The sequence below is a fragment of the Heterodontus francisci genome, chromosome 4 (genome assembly GCF_036365525.1).
Source record: "Heterodontus francisci isolate sHetFra1 chromosome 4, sHetFra1.hap1, whole genome shotgun sequence".
Classification (NCBI taxonomy): domain Eukaryota; kingdom Metazoa; phylum Chordata; class Chondrichthyes; order Heterodontiformes; family Heterodontidae; genus Heterodontus; species Heterodontus francisci.
The window spans coordinates 178,975,508-178,994,738 of NC_090374.1; the positions used below are offsets into that span (position 1 = coordinate 178,975,508).

Consider the following 19,231-nt stretch of genomic DNA (forward strand, 5'->3'; position numbering starts at 1 on the left):
GACTTTGCAGTAATGGCTGCAATTGACACTTGGCCTGGTGCATGAAAGGTCCATCCCACCTATGCTGTGATACTGTACATTATAGCTCCACCATGTCCAATAAATGCAAAAATTGTTTTAATTTAAATTTATTCTGTCCTTGTCCAATTAATATGTAAATTTTTGAGTAAGTGTCCTTTAGGCCTCTGTCCTGGCTCAGTGGTATGCACTTCCATCAGTTCCCTTTTTTTTTGTTCCTTCTAAAATGTATTGCATCTTGCTTTATCCCCATTTAATTTGCATCTTTGACCTTATCTGTCCGTTCTTATCCATTTACATGCTAGTATCTACTTTTCATGCAATGGTATAATTCAGGTAATGTACAAATCATGCCCTATTCTCTCTCTTTTTTCCCCCCCCCCCGCCCTCCCCCTTTGACCATGAACTGGTTTTACTGTCTGTCACAAACCAGTAGAATCCTTTCGAAGGTGGTCACTTAAGGAAAAATGTTATGTTGCTTTGTTTACTTGGAATCATACAAAATTTTACAGTGCAGAAACAGGCCATTCCACTTAACCAGTCTATACTGGTGTGATTATGACACATGATCCTCCTCCCGCCTTACTTCATTTAACCTTTCAATTTATCCTTCTATTCCGTTTTCCCTCGAGCACTCATCTAGCTTCCCCTCAAATGCATCTATGCTAATCATCTCAACTACTTTGCATAGTAACAAGTTTCACATTCTCACTACTCTCTGGGTGAAGAAGTTTCTCCTGAATTCCCTATTGAATTTATTATTGTATTTGTGGTCAGATTTGGATTTCCTCAAGTGGAAACATCATCTCTGCCAACCTTAATGAACCCCTTGATAATTTTCAAGACTTCTCTCAGTTCACCTCTCTGTCTTTTCTCTAACTACCAGCCTATTCAATTATTCCTGGTAGTTGCACACAGGAGTGAATATACATGGCAGCTTAGGTGAAGTGTGTATTATCTGATTGAGGGTGGAAGAAATTGTGTAGAACCACCAATTTCATTTTAATAATTGGAGACTTTTTTTTTCCTTTTTTTTTTTTGTGCAGCCCCTTCCAGAAAAGTTTGTAGTGAAGGGAGTCGTGGATCGCTTTTCAGAAGACTTTGTGGAAACTAGAAGGAAAGCACTTGACAAATTTCTGAAAAGAATCGCTGATCATCCTGTTCTTTCCTTCAATGACCACTTCAATGTTTTTCTGACAGTAAAGGTATGCGGAATTAAATCCTCTTGTAGCTTGGGAAGGGTGGTAAGGAGGGAGAAAGTTTGTTGCAATACAACATTGAAATCACGGTTGTGATTTGTGGTTTAAAAGCAACTTGAGTGAAATATTTCAACTAACTGGTATGTGATCACAAAAATTGTTGCAGGGACATTCAGTGTTAATGAATAGTTGGAAATTGACTTTTGTCTTTTACGAATTAGCTTTTTGTAATGGTAAACTGGCATCAAAACACAAAACTAACCCCACCCCACAAGGGACAGAACTATTCATTGAAAGTTTTGTGCTGCATTAATATTGAGGGATGCAGGACTAATTTTAAAACTGTCTCCAGAAGCACAACTCACTTTGTAAGATGGCTTTCAAGGTGCCTCAATGTCAACAGCTAGGTACTGCTGGTTATGGGTTTACTGTCCAGCAATACAAGTTTTGCAATGCAAGCCTCTATGAACCTTTTCAATATCTAAGTAGGGTGAATTTAGAGTGCAAACTTTTCTTTAAGCTAAATGTCATAAAATAATAGACTTGCAGATATTCTCATGTATAAGTTTTTATTACTTTTTAAAACTTTAGTGCCTTGATGGGTGGGGTCAGTGCATTCTGAATCTACCACATATGTAAGGCTATAATTATAGCTTGCATACGAACATACGAATTAGGGGCAGGAGTAGGCCCTTTTGAGCCTGCTCTGTCCTTCAGTAAGTTCATGGCTGAACATTTCCACCTACCCCTGATAACTTTCCATCCCCTTGCTTATCAAGAATCTATCTACCTCTGCCGTAAAAATATTCAAAGACTCTGCTTCCACCACCTTCTTGAGGAAGAGAATTCCTAAGACTCACGACCCTCTGAGAAAAGATTTCTCCTCATCTCTCTTAAATGGGCAACCCCTTTATTTTTTAAACAGTGACCCCTAGTTCTAGATTCTCCCAAAAAGGGAAACCATCTTTTCCATATCCACCCTGTCAAGATCCCTCAGGATCTTGTATGTTTCAATCAAGTCACCTCTTGCTCTTCTAAATTCCAGCAGATACAAGCCTAGTCTTTCCAATTTTTCCTCAGCCTGCCCATTCCAGGTATTAGTCTAATAAACCTCTGTACTGCCTGCAATGCATTGAGATCTTTCCTTAAATAAGGAGACCAGTACTGTAAACTACTCCGGATGTGGTCACACCAATGCCCTGTATAGCTGAAGCATAGCCTCCCTACGTTTTGTATTCCGTTCTGTCTTGATGAATGATAACATTCTATTAGCTTTCCTAATTACGTGCTGTATCTGTGTACTAACGTTTTGCGATTCATGCACGAGGACACCCAGATCCCTCTGTGTCTCCGAGCTCGGCAATTTCTCACCATTTAGATAATATGCTTTTTTAATTCTTCCTGCCAAAGTGGGCACTTTCCCACATTATACTCCATTTGCCAGGTCTTTGCCCACTCACTTAACCTATCTATAGCCATTTGTAGCTCAAGTTACTTTCTGACCTATCTTTGTGTCATCAGCAAGTTTAGCAACTATACCTACCATGATTGATTCAAGCACATACTTTGCAAGCAGATGAAAATGTGATGTTGCAGATAAACGTCCAAGTTTTGGCAGCAAGAAACTTGTTGCAAGGAGTGAAGCTTTAAGCAAATCAGATTAAATCGTATCTAACACCTTGTTCAATTAATCCAGCTTGTTTGAATTTCTTTCATGCTGACATGTAGCCAACAAGTCAAAGAATCTCCAGTTTCATGTAGGAAACTACTTTTTCACGGCAAAAGGAGGAAATGCAGGGCAGCTCCAATAACGCCAGTAATCAAACCTCTGCTCTGGCCACAAAGCTATTAAACAATCCTCTGAATATAAAGGATTAAGACTCAATGTTAAACTGTGCAAAATATAATGGTCATTGCATGATTGCTGGTGCTCATGACTTGTTGAATAAAATAAGTGTGTCCCAACATGCTGTAACTTGTTTTGGGTCACAAAATATTCCTCAAATAAGCCTTTTAAGAGTTGTGATTTAATTGAGATCAGCCGTGGGTTCATGCAATACAGGCATAAGAAATGGCTGCGCTGTTAGCTTGCAGTTATGTTATCCGGATAAATAAAGTTAAGAAATCTTTCCATAATGTTGATCAGTGGTGCCAGTTTGCCAATGCAGATGACACCAATCCCATACCATCAAACAGGTGCCAAGGCATCTTTTCTATCCCTCCTTATTGCTGAGTTCATTGTCATGAATAGCACACCAAGACATCACTGGCACAGAATTTTAAGTAAACCTAGGGTAGATTACACCTGATCCTGCCATGGAGCTATTGTTCATGATCCCTACTTTGTTAATGTAAAATGATTTTTAATTTGACCATCTACTTGATGCTTAATACTTGATACAGTATTGAAGAAATTCTACTCCCAAGTTCCAAACATTTGTTCCATCCCAAATCTCAACTAAGTCTTAAGAGTTCTGATTTAATTGAGTTTTGCGATTGGAAAGTTTTGGCTGGAGAAATGTGAATAACTGTTGGCAAAATGGATATAATGTGTTGGGTAAGGTAGTAAAACTTGTTCTTGAGTTGTTTGAATCCTTGCTACTTGGTACAACATTACAATCACTCACCATCACAAATTAATGTGACTTTTTTTTATTGCAAGAATCCAAATACAGGAATGGATTGCATGCTTGCCAAGTGATTTTCCTTCTGCCGTTGTTACCAGCCATAATGCTGGTATCTCCAATTGAACTGATAATTTGGAAAAAGCAGCGGTTGTTCGCTGAGTAACCAGGTGATCATTCCTAATCTGGCAGCGAGGAGAAGCAATTGGCACAAAATAAGGCCCTTCGACCCATTCGTGCCTGTGCTGGCTCTTTCAAAGAATTATCCAGTAGCTGCTTGCTCTTTTGCCTGTAGACCTGCAAATTTCTCTTTTTTTCTCTCAAATATTTATCCAATTTCCTTTTTGAAAGTTACTATTGAATCTGCTTCCACTGCCATTTCAGGTAGTGCATCCCAGATCATCGTAAATTGCTGTGTAAAGTTGTTTATTTCTCATCCCATCTTCCCCCCCCCCCCCCCACCCCCGCCCTTGTTTTTTTTACCAATTACCTCAGCCCTCTGGTTATTGGCTAAAGGAACAAAGATTTTCTTTTAAAATACGAAATAAACGCATCTTGAAATTTTGTTCATTCACAACTAATTTTGCTTTTTGGGTTTCACTTGTGTAGGATCTGAATCCTTATAAAAAACAAGGCCTAGCTTTTATCACAAAGATGGGAGAGTCTGTAAAATATGTTACTGGAGGTTACAAGTTAAGAAATCGGCCTGTGGAGTTTGCTGCTATGGGGGATTACTTGGACACATTTTCTCAGAAGCTGGGAACGATTGACCGCATTGCACAGAGGATAGTCAAAGAGCAAGCGGGTAAGATACTGAAAACCTATCATTTGGAATTTTGTTGGATGTAAGGTCTTTTAAGCACTGATCTCACTTCAGTTAATTTTTTAGTAGAGTGCTTTATAGCTGTTAGAATTCTTGAGTGTTCAGAGCTCCAAAAGTAAATGCTTCCTACTTGTTCAGACTCCTTGTCATAGCTCTTACAGCTGACTCTCCCTTTCCCAAGTTACTGTTGATCAGAAAGCATTTGCTGTTCGGTGGTGTCCAAAGTGATGGCCTGTTGGCTTTTGATCATTATCTTGGTTTTTCTGCAAGTGAGCAATCTTGTTACTTGTGACGCTTGAAGTCCCAACTATTCTTCTCTTTGTCAAGAGAGATACTGTCAGTAAAAATTCATCTTGTCTTCGGTGTGTCAACTAAATCGTTCATTTCTTTTGACTTGGTGCTGCTTGCACATTTTTCGCATTACATTGTTTTCTGTAATTCAGTTTCCGTTGCCGCCTTCAGCTAAGGTCAGTTCAGAATGAGGAATTCGGCGCAGTGGTTAGCACCGCAGCCTCACAGCTCCAGCGACCCGGGTTCAATTCCGGGTACTGCCTGTGTGGAGTTTGCAAGTTCTCCCTGTGTCTGTGTGGGTTTTCTCCGGGTGCTCTGGTTTCCTCCCACAAGCCAAAAGACTTGCAGGGTGGTAGATAAATTGACCATCATAAATTGTCCCTAGTATAGGTAGGTGGTAGGGAAATATAGGGACAGGTGGGGATGTGGTAGGAATATGGGATTAGTGTAGGATTAGTATAAAATGGGTGGTTGATGGTCGGCACAGACTCGGTGGGCCGAAGGGCCTGTTTCAGTGCTGTATCTCTTTAAAAAAAAAAAAAAAATTAATTCAAAAACCAGAGTATCTATTGACACCATTATGTCAACCAGTGAGTTGGAGGCAGAGGTGGGACTTGTAACCTGCTGGGCTCTCAGCCAAACTGTAAATTTTACAGCAAAACCGTCTATCTGCCAAGTCCATTTAAAAAGAACCTATATCAACTGCAACAAACAGAAATTGTGTGTAAAATCAATCCCAGTTGCTTGCAGCAGTGTGGTCTCCAGGCCTGATTGACAGGGAAATTATTCAACCGGGCAAATTACAGAAACAAATGTTTGCTTATCAACGTTGGCTTGTACAAAGGACTTCATCTGCAGGTGACTTTCTTTCCCCCTCCATTGCCCCCCTTCCTTATTTAACCACACTGCCTAAAGTGTGGCGATTGAACTTGCTTTAGGAACTTTAATTTGACTAAGCCCTTTCCTTATCAGAATATCCTAAAGTGTTTCACAGCCAATACATTTTTTTTATATTTGTCCACACAATAGTGATTTGCAGTCCAACATGGTAACTAACTTGTACACCAGGTCCCACAAACAGACAAATAGCACATCAGTATGTTCTGGTAATATTGGTTGTGGAATAAATATTGGCTAGAAGGTACCTTCTAAAATGCAGCACACGCTCAGTACTGCCAGTCTGAACTGTCAGCCTAGGTTAGGTGGTCAAGCCTGGGCTGGGGTTTTAACCCATTAGCTTCTGACTGAGGAGAATGTTACCTTTGAGCTAAAATGACACACCGTAGTGCAGCTGCTGGAAATCTGAAACAAAAACAAAATGTTGGAATAACTTAGCAAGTTACACAGGAAAGGAAAAATGTTGATGCTTCAGGTGTGAATTTTCATCAGAACTGGAAACTATTAAGGAACACTGAGGGAAGGTGGGTAAGGGGAGAAAAGGATTATATATACAAACAAAAATCTGAAGTGATCATCTGGAAAATGGATAGTGGTTGAGTACCAATAATGGTGCAAGGCAAAAAGAGGCGTGCTGACAGATATTGGAGAAATAAGACTTATGAAGCCCAAAGAATGTGTGAATAGTTAAAGCAGGTTCACTAACTTAGAGAAGGGGAGCATGAAAACCTGCCATAGGAGTGCAGGCTCCAAATAGCCCATAAATCGGGTGGAAGGAAAAGGCAGGTCAACACTAGTGGGGGGTACAGGCCACCCCAAGTGCCAACCCACTTACCCTTCCCCCATCCACTGAAGTGCTGATGCACCCATCCTACATTGCAGCACATGCTGTCCGAGAAAGTCTGAGTTGTGGTTCAAGTCTGAAGTTGTTGATCAATGTGAAAGCCAGACAGCTGTATAGTGCCTAAAATAAAGATGAGGGAGTGTTTCTCGGGCTTGTTGAGTTTCATTGGAACAGTATAGAAAGCCAAGGATTGGGTGGGGAAGAGGTGGGAGTTGGACAGTGAATTGAAGTAGAAAGCAAAAGGGAGTTTTCTTTTTATTCATTCACAGGATGTGGGCATCACTGGCTAGGCCAGCATTTATTGCCCATCCTCAATTTCCCTTGAGAATGTGATGAACTGTTGCAGTCCATGTGGTGTGGGCACACCCACAGTGCTGTTAGGAAAGGAGTTCCAGGATTTTGACCCAGTGACCGTGAAGGAACAGCAATACATTTCCAAGTTGGGATGAAATATGGCTTCGAGGGGAACTTGCAGGTGGTGGTCCCGTGCATCTGTTGCTCTTGTCCTTCTAGGTGGTAGAGGTCGTGGGTTTGAAAGGAGCCTTGGTGAGTTGCTGCAGTGCATCTTGTAGATAGTACATACAGGTGCCACTGTGCATCAGTGGTGGAGGGAGTGAATGTTGAAGATGGTGGATGGGGTGCCAATCAGGCAGGCTGCATTTGTCCTGGATAGTACTGAAATTTTTGAGTGTTGGTGCTGCACTCATCCATGCAAGTGGAGAATATGCCATTACACTCCTGACTTGTGCTTTGTAGATGGTGGACAGGCTTTGGGGAGTCGGGAGGTGAGTTACTCGCCTCAGAATTCCCAGCCTCTGACCTGCTGTTGTAGCCACAGTATTTGTGCCTGGTCCAGTTCAATTTCTGGTCAATAGTAGCACCCCAGCCTGGCACTTGTGTGGTGTGCATGTAACTTGCCACTTAGCAGCCCAAGCCTGAATGTTGTCCAGGTCTTGCTGTGTATGGACATGGGCTGCTTCAGTATCAGAGGAGTTGCAAATGGTGCAATCATTAGTGAACATCCTCATTTCTGACCTTTTATAGAGGGCAGGTCATTAATGGAGCAGCTGAAGACATTTGAGCCTAGGATGCTACCCTGAGGAACTCCTGCAGTGATGTCCTGGGACTGAGATGATTGACCTCCAACAACTACAGCCATCTTCCTTTTGCTAGGTGTGACTCCAACCATTGGAGTTTTCCCCCTGGTTCCCATTGACTCCAGATTTGCTAGGGCTTCTTGATGCCATACCCTGTCAAGGGCAGTCACTCTACTCATCTGGAGTTCAGTTGTTTTGTCCATGTTTGGACAAAGGCTGTAATGAGGTCTGGAGCTGAGTGGTTCTGGCAGAACCCAAACTGAGTGCCAGTGAGCAGGTTATTGCTGAGTAAGTGCAATCAAGCAGCACTGTCAGCGACACCATCCATCACTTTGATCGAGAGTAGACTGATGAGGCAGTAATTGGCCAGGTTGGATTTGTCCTGCTTTGTGTACAAGATGTACTTGGGCAATTTTCCACATTGTCAGGTAGATGCCAGTGTTATAGTTGAACTGGAACAACTTGTGTAGGGGTGCAGCCAGGTCTGGATCATTTCTTCAGTACTATTGCTGGAATGTTGTCTGGACCCATAGGCTTTGCAGCATCCAGTGCCTTCAGCCGTTTCTTGATATCACTTGGAGTGAATAGAGTTGGTTGAAGACTGGCATCTGTGATGCTGGGGACCTCCTGAAGGAGGCCAAATGGATCATCCACTTGGCACTTCTGGCTGAAGATGGTTGCAAATGCTTCAGCTTTGTCTTTTGCACTGATGTACTGGGCTCCCCCAGCATTGAAGATGGTGATATTTGTGGAGCTGCTGCCTTCTCCTCCTAGTTTAATTGTCCACCACCATTCACTACTGGCTGTGGCAGGACTGCAGAGTTTTGATCTGATCCTTTTGGTTGTGGGATGCTTAGCTCTGTCTATCACATGCTGCTTCAGCTGTTTGGCATGCCTGTAGTCCTATGTTGTAACTTCACCAGGCTGGCACCTCTTAGGTATGCCTGGTGCTGCTCCTGGCATGCTGTCCTGTACTTTTTAAAGAACCAGGGTTGATCCCCTGGCTTGATGGCCTGGCATATCCTCCACTCTACCATTACCATGAGGTTACAGATTGTGGTTGAATATAATTCTGTTGCTGCTGATGGCTCATAGCGCCCCTCAGATGCCCAGTTTTGAGTTGCTGGATGTGTTTGAAATCTGTCCCATTTAGCACGGTGATCGTGCCACACAACACAATTGAGGGTATCCCCAATGTGAAGACAGGACTTTGTCTCCACAAGGACTGTGCAGCAGTCACTCCTGCCAATACTGTCATGGACAGATGCATCTACAACAGGTAAATTGGTGCGCACAAGGTCAAAGTAGGTTTTTCCCTCTTGGCTGCCTCACCAAATGTCACAGACCCAGTCTAGCAGCTATGTCCTTTAGGACTCGGCCAGCACAGTGGTGCTGGTGTTGCTGAGCCACTCTTGGTGATGGACGTTGAAGGCCCCCACCCAGAGTACATTCTGTGCCCTTGCTACCCCCAGTGATTCTTCTAAGTGGTGTTCAACGTGGAAGAGTACTGATTCATCAGCTGAGTGTGGGGGGGGGGGGGGGGGCGGGAGGTGGGGCTGGTGTGTGGTGATTTAACAGGAAGTTTCTGTCTCCATGTTTTGACCTGATGCCATGAGACTTCATTGGGTCCGGAGTCATAGAATCATAGTTTACAGCACACCAAGGGTGCTTGCCCATCGTGTCTGTGCCGGACAATTCCCGCCTTCTAGCATTTGGTCTGTTACCCTGCAGGTTACAGCACTTCAGGCACTTCACCTTTGAAATGAGTTGAGGGTTTCTGCCTCCACTACCCTTACAGGCAGTGAGTTTCAGACCCTCACTCACCTCTAATCTTTTTACCAATCCCTTTAAATCTATGCCCCCTAGTCTCTGGCCTTTCTGCTAAGATGAATAGGCCTTTCCATCCACTTTATCCAGGCCCCTTACAATTTTATACATCTCAATCAAATCTCCCCTCGGCCTCCTCTGTTGCAAGGAGAACAATCCAATCTTTCCTCATAGCTACATTTTTCCAGTCCTGGCAACATCCTCGTAGATCTCCTCTGTACCCTCTCTAGCGCGATTACATCCTTTCTGTAATGAGGTGACCAGAACTGCACACAGTACTCAAGTTGTGGCCTAACCAATGAGTTATACAGTTCCAGCATAGCCTCCATGCTCTTATATTCTATACCTTAGCTAATAAAGGAAAGGATTCCATATGCCTTCTTAACCACCTTCTGGACCTGTCCTGCTACCTTCAGGGATTTGTGGGCATTCATTCCGAGGTCCCTCACTTCCTCTACACCTCTTGGTATTCTCTATTAATTGTGTATTCCTTTGCCTTGTTTGACTTCCCCAAATGCATCACCTCATACTTCTGTGTTAAATTCCACTTGCCACATTTCTGCCCACTTGACCAGTCCTTTGATATCTTCCTGCAGCCTACAGTTATCCTCCTCACTATCAATCACATGGCCAGTTTTTGTGTTGTCTGCAAACTTCTTGATCATGCCCCCTACATTCATGTCCAAATTCTTAATATATACCAGTAAAAGTAGGGGACCTAGTACTGAGTCCTGCGGAATGCCACTGGAAACCGCCTTCCAGTTGCAAAAACACCAGTCAACCGTTAACCTTTGTTTCCTGCCACTGAACCAATTTTGTGTCTAGCTTGCTACATTCCCCTGGATCCAGTCTGCCATGTGGGACCTTGTCAAAAGCCTTGCTAAAATCTATGTAGACCACATCAACTGCACTACCCTCATCAATCCTCCTTGTTAATTCTTCAAAAAATTCAATCAAGTTAGTCAGACATGACCTTCCCTTAACAAATCTATGCTGACTAAGCTTGATTAATCTGTGCCCTTCTCAGTGACATTTTATCCTGTCTCAAAATTGGTTCCAATAATTTGTGCACTACTGAGGTTAGACTGACTGGCCTGTAATTATTCAGTCTATCCATCGTTCTCTTTTTAAACCAAGGTACAACGTTAGCAGTTCTCCAATCTTCTGGCACCACACCTGTATCCAATGAGGACTAGAAAATGATTTAGACCTTCCGCTATTTTCTCCTTGGCTTTTAACAACCTGGGGTACATTTCATCCGGCCCTGTTGACTTATCCACCTTCAAGGATGCTCATCCCATTAATACTTCCTCTTCCTACATTTATCACATCCAATACTTCACACTCCTTCCTAACTACAATATCTGCACTGTCCCCCTCTTTTGTGAAGACAGACACAAAGTATTCATTAAGAACCATACCAACTTGCTCCACCCCAGCACATAGGTTACTTTTTTGATCTTGTATGGGCCCTACTCTCTCCTTGGTTATCCTCTTGCTCTTAATGTATTGATAAAACATCTTTGGGTTCACCTTGATTTTGCTTGCCAATATTCTTCCATGCTCTCTCTTTGCTTTCCTAATTTCCTTTTTGACTTCACCCCTCCACTTTCTGTAGAATTGAGGTCTTGGACATAAGCTTTCCTTTTCTGCCTTATTATACCCTGTATGCTCCTTCACATCCAGGGGGATCTGGATATGGCTGTCGCACTTTTTTTTTTAGCTTTGTAGGAACATATTTACCCTGAACCCCTTGAATCTCCCCTTTGCCTCCCACTGTTCTGACACTGATTTACCTTCAAGTAGCTGTTTCCAGTCCACTTTCGCTAAAGCACTCCTCCGTTTAATAAAATTGGCCTTGCCCCAATTAAGAACTCTAACTAAAAGCAAAATACTGCGGATGCTGGAAATCTGAAACAAAAACAAGAAATGCTGGATTCACTCAGCAGGTCTGGCAGCATCTGTGGAAAGAGAAGCAGAGTTAACGTTTCGGGTCAGTGACCCTTCTTCGGAACAGTTCCGAAGAAGGGTCACTGACCCGAAACGTTAACTCTGCTTCTCTTTCCACAGATGCTGCCAGACCTGCTGAGTGAATCCAGCATTTCTTGTTTTTGTTTAAGAACTCTAACTACTGTTCTATCTCTGTCCTTTTCCATAATTGTTAAAACTGACTGAATTATGATCACTACCACCAAAATGCTCTCCCACTGCCACCCCTTCCACTTGCCCATCTTCATTTCCTAAAACTAAGTCTAAAACTGCACTGTCTCTTGTTGGATGTGCTACACACTGGCCAAAAGGTTCTCCAAAATGCAGCTCAAGAATTCTGCTCCCTCAATTCCTTTCACACAATTTATCCCAGTTAATATTGGGTTAGTTAAAGTCCCTCACCTATTACTGCCCTATTGTTCTTTCACTTCTGAGATATCTGGTCTTCCATCTCCCTCTGACTGGGGGTCTGTAGTACACTCCCAGTGGTATGACTGCCCCTTTTAGTTAGTTCAATCCATATGGCCTTATCTGAACCTTCTAACATATCATCCCTCCTCACAGCTGCAATTGTTTCTTTCGACCAAAATTGCCACCCCCTGCATTTTTATCCCCTCTATAGTGTCTGAAAACCCTGTAACCAGGGATGTCGAGCTGCCATTCCTTTCCCTCCTTAAGCCATGTTTCTGTATTAGCTATGATGATATGCTGCCACATTTATCTGCGCCCTCAGCTTGTCTGCTTTATTTGCTGTACTCCTTGTGCACTGCCAAACTTTTTTCTTTCTTTGTTTCCTCTGCCTTCCAGACTCATCCACTAACGTTCTGCCTTCCATTTTCATTTCTGATTTTGTCCTAACTGATTTACCCTCAGGTCCCCACCTCCCTGCCAAACTAGTTTAAACCCTCCCCAAACGTCCTGCAAGGAACTCAGTCCTGGCTCTTGTAAGGTGCAAACTGTCTGGCCTGTACAGGTCCCAACTTCCCCCCGAGCTGATCCCAAAAATCTAAAGCTCTCCCTCCTGTACCAATTTTCCAGCCACGCACTCATCTGTCTTATCCCCCTATTCCTGTACTCACTTGTGCGTGGCACAGGGAGTAATCTGGAGATTACTACTTCTGAGGCCTTGCTTGCTAATTTTCTACTTAGTTCCCTAAATTCTGTCTGCAGGACCACATCTTTCTTTCTTTCTACCTATCGTTGATCCTGATGTGGACCACAACTGCTGGTTGTTCACCCCCCACCTGGATGCTCTGTAGCCACTTTGTGACATCCTTGATCCTGGCACGAGGGAGGCAACACAACACACCATCCTGGAATCACATTTGTGGCTGCAGAAACGCCTTTCAGTATGGCTCTTCCAGTCTTGTAGCAGAGCCACCCATGGTGTCATGGTCTCTGCTCTGGCTGCACTCCCAGATGAACCATCACTCAGTATTCAGAACTAAAAACTGGTTGGAGAGTCAGACTCATTCAGGGGACTCCTTTTATTACTTGTCTGCTGGTCGCCCATTTACCTTCTCCCCACATACTCTTAAGCTGCGGTGTGACCAGATCTATAAACGTGTTATCCACGTAGCTCTCAGCCTCACTGATGCGCTGCCAGCTGCTGCTCAAATTCCGAAACCCAGAGCTCAAACAGCTGCAACCGACAACACTTGCTGCACATGTGGTCATCCAGGACCTGAGAAGTGTCCTGGAGTTCCCATAAAACAAGATATACACTCCCAGAGGTTGGAGCAGCACTGCCATTCCTCTATCTGTAAACCCTGCTACTACAAGAAGCATGGCTCCTTCAGGAGCGGGGAGCAGTTGGACCTGTGTGGAAGAACCGGGAGCGGATAAGTTCAGCACCAGGCTCGGGGCCTTCACTTACCTTCAGGAGCGGAGAGCAGTCTGACCTCTTCAAGAGTTGGCGTGCACTGACTGAGTTGAAGAAAAAAAGTTCAAACAGTGACATCACAGGAAAGCTGCAAGGTGATTGAGTAACTGCTGTTGGGGAGTATAGTAAATAGCTGGGTTAGTAACTAAAGTAAAGAGAAAGGTAAGGTCTGCTGTTTTCTTAATATAGTATGTAGTGTTTTTTAGGGAATCAAGGTCCCTAGTGTAAATAATCTCTAATTTTTGGGTAAATTAAGGGTAAGTCATGGCACAGCAGCTCAGCAGTGTGGAGTGCTCCTCCAATGCAATTGGGAAGTCAGTAACACTTCCAGTGTTCAGGGTGAACACTTGTGCAGGAAGTGTCTCCAACTGTAGCTACTCTAAATCCGCATTTCGGATCCAAAGAGGCGGCTGGGTACACTGCAGCATCCGTGAGGCTGAGATCATTGTGGATAGAATGTACAGGGAGGTGGTCACACTGCAGGTAAAGACTGCTCAGGCAGAAAGGGAATGGGTAACTGCCAGGCAGAGTAGAAGAACTAGGCAGGTAGTGCAGGAGTACCCTGGGTCCATCTCCCTCTAACAGATTTTCCCCTTTGGATACTGTTGGGGGAGATGGCTCATCAGGGGAATGCAGCAAGAGCCAAGTCTGTGGCACCAGGGGTGGCTCAGCTGCACAGGAGGGGAAGAAAGAGTGGGAGAGCTATAGTGATAGGGGATTCTATCGTAAGGGGTACAGATGGGTGTTTCTGTGGCTGCAAACATGACTCCAGGATGGTATGTTGCCTCCCTGGTGCTAGGGTCAAGGATGTCACGGAGCGGCTGCAGGGCATTCTGAAGGGGGAGGGTGAACAGTCAGAGGTCGTAGTTCACATTGGTACCAACGACATGGGTAGAAAGAGGGATGAGGTTCTGCAACAAGAATTTAGGGAGCTAGGTAGCAGATTAAAAAGCAGGACCTCGAGGCTTGTAATCTGTGGCTTACTCCTGGTGCCGTGTGCTAGTGCGCATAGGGATAGGAGGATAGAGCAGATGAATGTGTGGCTGAAGAGATGGTGCAGGAGGGAGGGCTTTAGTTTCCTGGATCACTGGGTCTGTTTCTGGCAAAGGTGGGACCTGTACAAGTCGGACGACTTGCATCTGAATGGTGCTGGGGCGGGGGTTTAAAACTAATTTGGATGGGATACAGAGTGGAGGTACAATAGTGGGTGATGCACAGCCAAACATAGCAGAGAAACTAATTCAGTCTGGAAGGCAGAGCAAATATAGACCTGTTAAGGCACAAGCGAATAATGCAAGGCCGGATTGCATCTATTTTAACGCAAGAAGTCTTACAAGTAAGGCAGATGAATTTAGGGCATTGATTAACACATGGGAATATGATATTGCTATCAGAAAGACATGGTTGAGGGAAGGGCAGGACTGGCAGCTAAATATTCCAGGGTATAGAATCTTCAGGCGTGACAGTGGTGGGGTGGGGGGGGGGGGGGGTGCGTAAGAGGAGGTGGCATTGCACTATTGATCAAGGAGTCAATTACTGCAGTAAGGAGAGATGATATCTTAGGTTCCTCAAATGAGGTCATATGGGTAGAACTTAAAAACAAAAAGGGGGCAGTCACTTTGCTGGGAGTGTACTACAGGCTTCCAAACAGTCAGGGAGAAGTAGAGGAACAGATATGTAGGTAAATGAGGTTTAAAAATAATAGGGTAATAATAGTAAGGGATTTCAACTTCCCCAATATTAACTGGGATAGTATTAGTGCAAAAGGCTTAAAGGGGGCGGAATTCTTAAAGTGCATTCAGGAGAGCTTTTTGAGCCAGCACGTAGAAAGTCCTACATGAGAAGGGATGGTACTGGACCTAATCTTAGGGAATGAAGCCGGAGCATTTTGGGGATTGTAACCATCGCTCTAAGATTTAAGGTAGTAATGGAAAAGAACAGGGACCAGAAATAAAGGTACTGAATTGGGGGGAAAGCTGATTTCAATAGGATCTGGCCAAAGTGGACTGGAGCAGCTACTTGTAGGAAAGTCTACATCAGACCAGTGGGAGTCATTCAAAAAGGAAATGGTGAGAGTTCAGGGCCAACATGTTCCCATAAAGGTGAAAGTTAGGAGCAATAAGTCCAGGGATCCCTGGATGTCCAGGGATATAGAGGATTGGATAAGGGGGGAAAAAAGGTGATGGCAGATTCAGGGCTGAAAACAGTGGAGGCCCTAGAGGAATATAGAAAGTGTAGGGGGGTACTTAAGTAATTAAGAGAGCGAAGAGGGCATGAAAAAACACTGGTAGGCAAGATAAAACCCAAGGCATTTTATAAGTATATTAAGGGCAAGAGGATAACCAGGGAAAGAGTAGGGTCCATTAAGGACCAAAGTGGCAATGTGTGTGTGGAGCCGGAGGACGTAGGTGAGGTTTTAAATGATTACTTTTCATCTGTATTCACTATGGAGAAGGGCGATGTAGGTGCAGAGATCAGGGAGGGGGATTGTGATATACTTGAACAAATTAGCATTGAAAGGGAGAAGGTATTAGTGGTTTTAGCGACTTAAAAGTGGATAAATCCCCAGGCCCAGACGAGGTGTATCCCAGGCTGCTATGTGAGGCAAGGGAGGAGATTGCAGGGGCTCTGACAAATTTTCAAATTCTCTCTGGTCGCGGGAGAAGTGCCAGAGGACTGGAGGACAGCGAATGTGGTACCATTATTCAAGAAGGGTAGTGGGGATAAACCAGGTAATTACAGGCTGGTGAGTCTAACATCAGTGGTAGGGAAACTATTGGAAAAAATTCTGAGGGACAGGATTAATCTCCACTTGGAGAAGCAGGGATTAATCAAGGATGGTCAGCATGGCTTTGTCAGGGGAGATCATGTCTAACAAACTTGATTGAATTTTTTGAGGATGTAACTAGATGTATAGATGAGGGTAAAGCAATTGATGTAATCTTCATGGACTTCAGTAAGGCTTTTGATAAGGTCCCTCATGGAAGATTGGTCAAGAAGGTAAGAGCCCATGGGATCCAGGGCAATTTGGCAAATTGGATCCAAAATTGGCTTAGTGGCAGGAGGCAGAGGGTGATGGTCGAGGGTTGTTTTTGCAGTTGGAAGCCTGTGACCAATGGTGTACTGCAGGGATTGGTGCTGGGACCCTTTGCTGTTTGTAGTGTACATTAATGATTTAGATGTGAATATAGGAGGTATGATCAGTACGTTTGCCGATGACATGAAAATTGGTATTGTAAATAGTGAGGATAGCCTTAGATTACAGGATGATATCTATGGGCTGGTAAGATGGGCAAAGCAGTGGCAAATGGCACTTAATCCTGAGGAGCGAGAGATGATGCATTTTGGGAGGACTAACCAGGCAAGGGAATATACAATGGATGGTAGGACCCTGAGAAGTACAGAGGCTCAGCGGGATGTTGGTGTATTTGTCCATAGATCACAAGGATAAGGCATATGGGATACTTGCCTTTATTAGCTGAGGCATAGAATATAAGAGCAGGGCGGTTATGATGGAGCTGTACAAAACACTGGTTAGGCCACAGCTGGAGTACTGTGTACAGTTCTGGTTGCCACAAGATTCACCAGGATGTTGCCTGGGCTGGAGCATTTCAGCCAAGAAGAGAGACTGGATAGACTAGGGTTGTTTTCCTTAGAGCAGAGAAGGCTGAGGGGGGACCTGATTGAGGTATACAAAATTGAGGGGCAGTGATGGGATAGATGGGAAGAAACTTTTTCCCTTAGCTGAGGTGTCAATAACCAGGGGGCATAGATTTAAGAAAAGGGGCAGGAGGTTTAGAGGGGATTTGAGGAAATTTTTTTTCACCCAGAGGGTGGTTGGAATCTGGAACACACTGCCTGAAAGAGTGATAGAGGCAGGAACCCTCAACATTTAAGAAGTATTTAGATGAGCACTTGAAACGCCATAGCATACAAGGCTACGGGCCAAGTGCTGGAAAATTGGATTCGAATAGATGGGCTTGATGTCCAGCATTGACACGGTGGGCCGAAGAACCTGTTTCTGTGCTGTATAATTCTGACTCTAAATAAATCCTGGTTCTGATGAATACCACGAGTTGAAAGTAAAAAAGGAAATAAAAACTCACCAATCAACGACTTGCCTCCTTCCCACTGATGTCACACTTTATTTTCTTGAATGCTGTCGGTCACTTCTGAATCCACAGACTGGTTAGCCCCCTCGCAGGCCCGCTCTTCAGCCTCTGGCCGACTCTGCCCATGTTGAGGACTCCCAGGGCAACTCCCTCCCAACTGTATACTGTGTCTGGGACATTGTCTGTAAGGTATGATTCTGTGAGTATGACTTTCAGGCTGTTGCTTGACTAGTTGTCCCAATTTTAGCACAAGCCCCCAGGTGTTAGTGAGGAGGACTTTGCAGCGTCGACGGGGCTTGTGTCCCATTAGGCATCCGGTGCCTAAGTTGATGCCGGGTGATCCATCTGGTTTCATTCCTTTTTAAACTTTTCTTTAGCAGTTTGGTGCAACTGAGTGGCTTGCTAGGCCATTTCAGAGGACGTTTAAGAGTCAACAGCATTGCTGTGGGTCTGGAGTCACATGTAGGCCAGACCAGGTAAGGACGCAAGGACAGCAGATTTCTTTCCCTAAAGGGTATTAGTGAGCCAGATGGGATTTTACGACAATTGGCAACTGTTTCGTGGTCACCATTACTGGGACTAGCTTTTTTTTTTGAATTTCAGATTTATTAATTGAATTTAAATTCCACTATCTGCTATGGAGGGATTTGAATCCATGTTCCCAGAGCATTAGCCTGGACTTCTGGGTTGCTAGTCCCGTGACATTACCACTACGCCACCATCTCCCGTTCTGGGGGTCTCTAATTTGCAGAATGGAAATTTTCAGCTAATCTACATCTGATCTTCCCAATTGGGGAGGCTGCATCCCAGACAGTGAACACAACAACTTGTATTTTTATTGTGCCTTTAACGTAGAAAAATATCCCAAGGTGCTGCACAGGAGCATTATAAAGCAACATTAGACAAATAGCCACATGAGGCGATGTTAGGTCTGATAGCCAAAACCTTAGCCACAGAAGTAAGTTTTAAGGAGCGTCTTAAAGGAAGACAGAGGGAGGGAATTCCAGATCTTGCAGTATACTGAGTTGGGCGAAGTGCAAACCTATCGTTTGCCAAGGGGAGGCAAGCAGGTGTTGGAGGGAATTGGAAACCTCATTACAGTACCATGGAAGGAATAGTCCCTTTGGAATGCTGAAAGGTGAGAGGAAAAATGTATTTGGCATCATGGTGATGGTGGTCGTGTGAAAGGTGAGTGTAAGGAAATATGGAAAATGACAGACTTGATAGAGGGCCCTGCCTACCTGATGAGGGGCATGCTTGGCTGAGGAAATAGAAGCTATTTTGGATGCTCTGACTTTGAGCTGGTATTGTCAGAGTAGATGCAATGGAGACTGAGAAATTGAGATGGGAATGGAGTCTTTACCATGTGGACTGGGAAGAACTACTATTGAGGTAGCTCTGGGAACCATTAGACTTATGTTAGTAGACACCCCATCTCCAGAGAAGGAGCAGTCTGGAAAGAGAAATGCCAAGAAATGAACTGTGTAAAGGCAAGAGAGGGGTGAAGGAAAGTTAAATGAAATTCTCCACATCCAGCCAGGCACAAGAAGCAGCATCAACAGAACTATCAGTGTAATGGGTTCCCTCCCTGATCTCTATCCAAGTAGGACTGGAACAAATAATGTTCA

At 44.1% G+C, this 19,231-nt stretch overlaps 1 protein-coding gene across 1 annotated transcript in view; it reads left to right on the forward strand.

Annotated features, from left to right (window-relative positions):
* The window catches only part of snx30 (sorting nexin family member 30), an 82,090-nt gene that overhangs the window by 40,469 nt on the left and 22,390 nt on the right, over window positions 1-19,231 (forward strand). Inside the window, exons 4-5 of the mRNA XM_068030673.1 lie at window positions 1,065-1,223; window positions 4,451-4,646. Coding sequence (XP_067886774.1) covers window positions 1,065-1,223; window positions 4,451-4,646 — 355 coding nt within the window. The remainder of the gene's footprint in view (window positions 1-1,064; window positions 1,224-4,450; window positions 4,647-19,231) is intronic.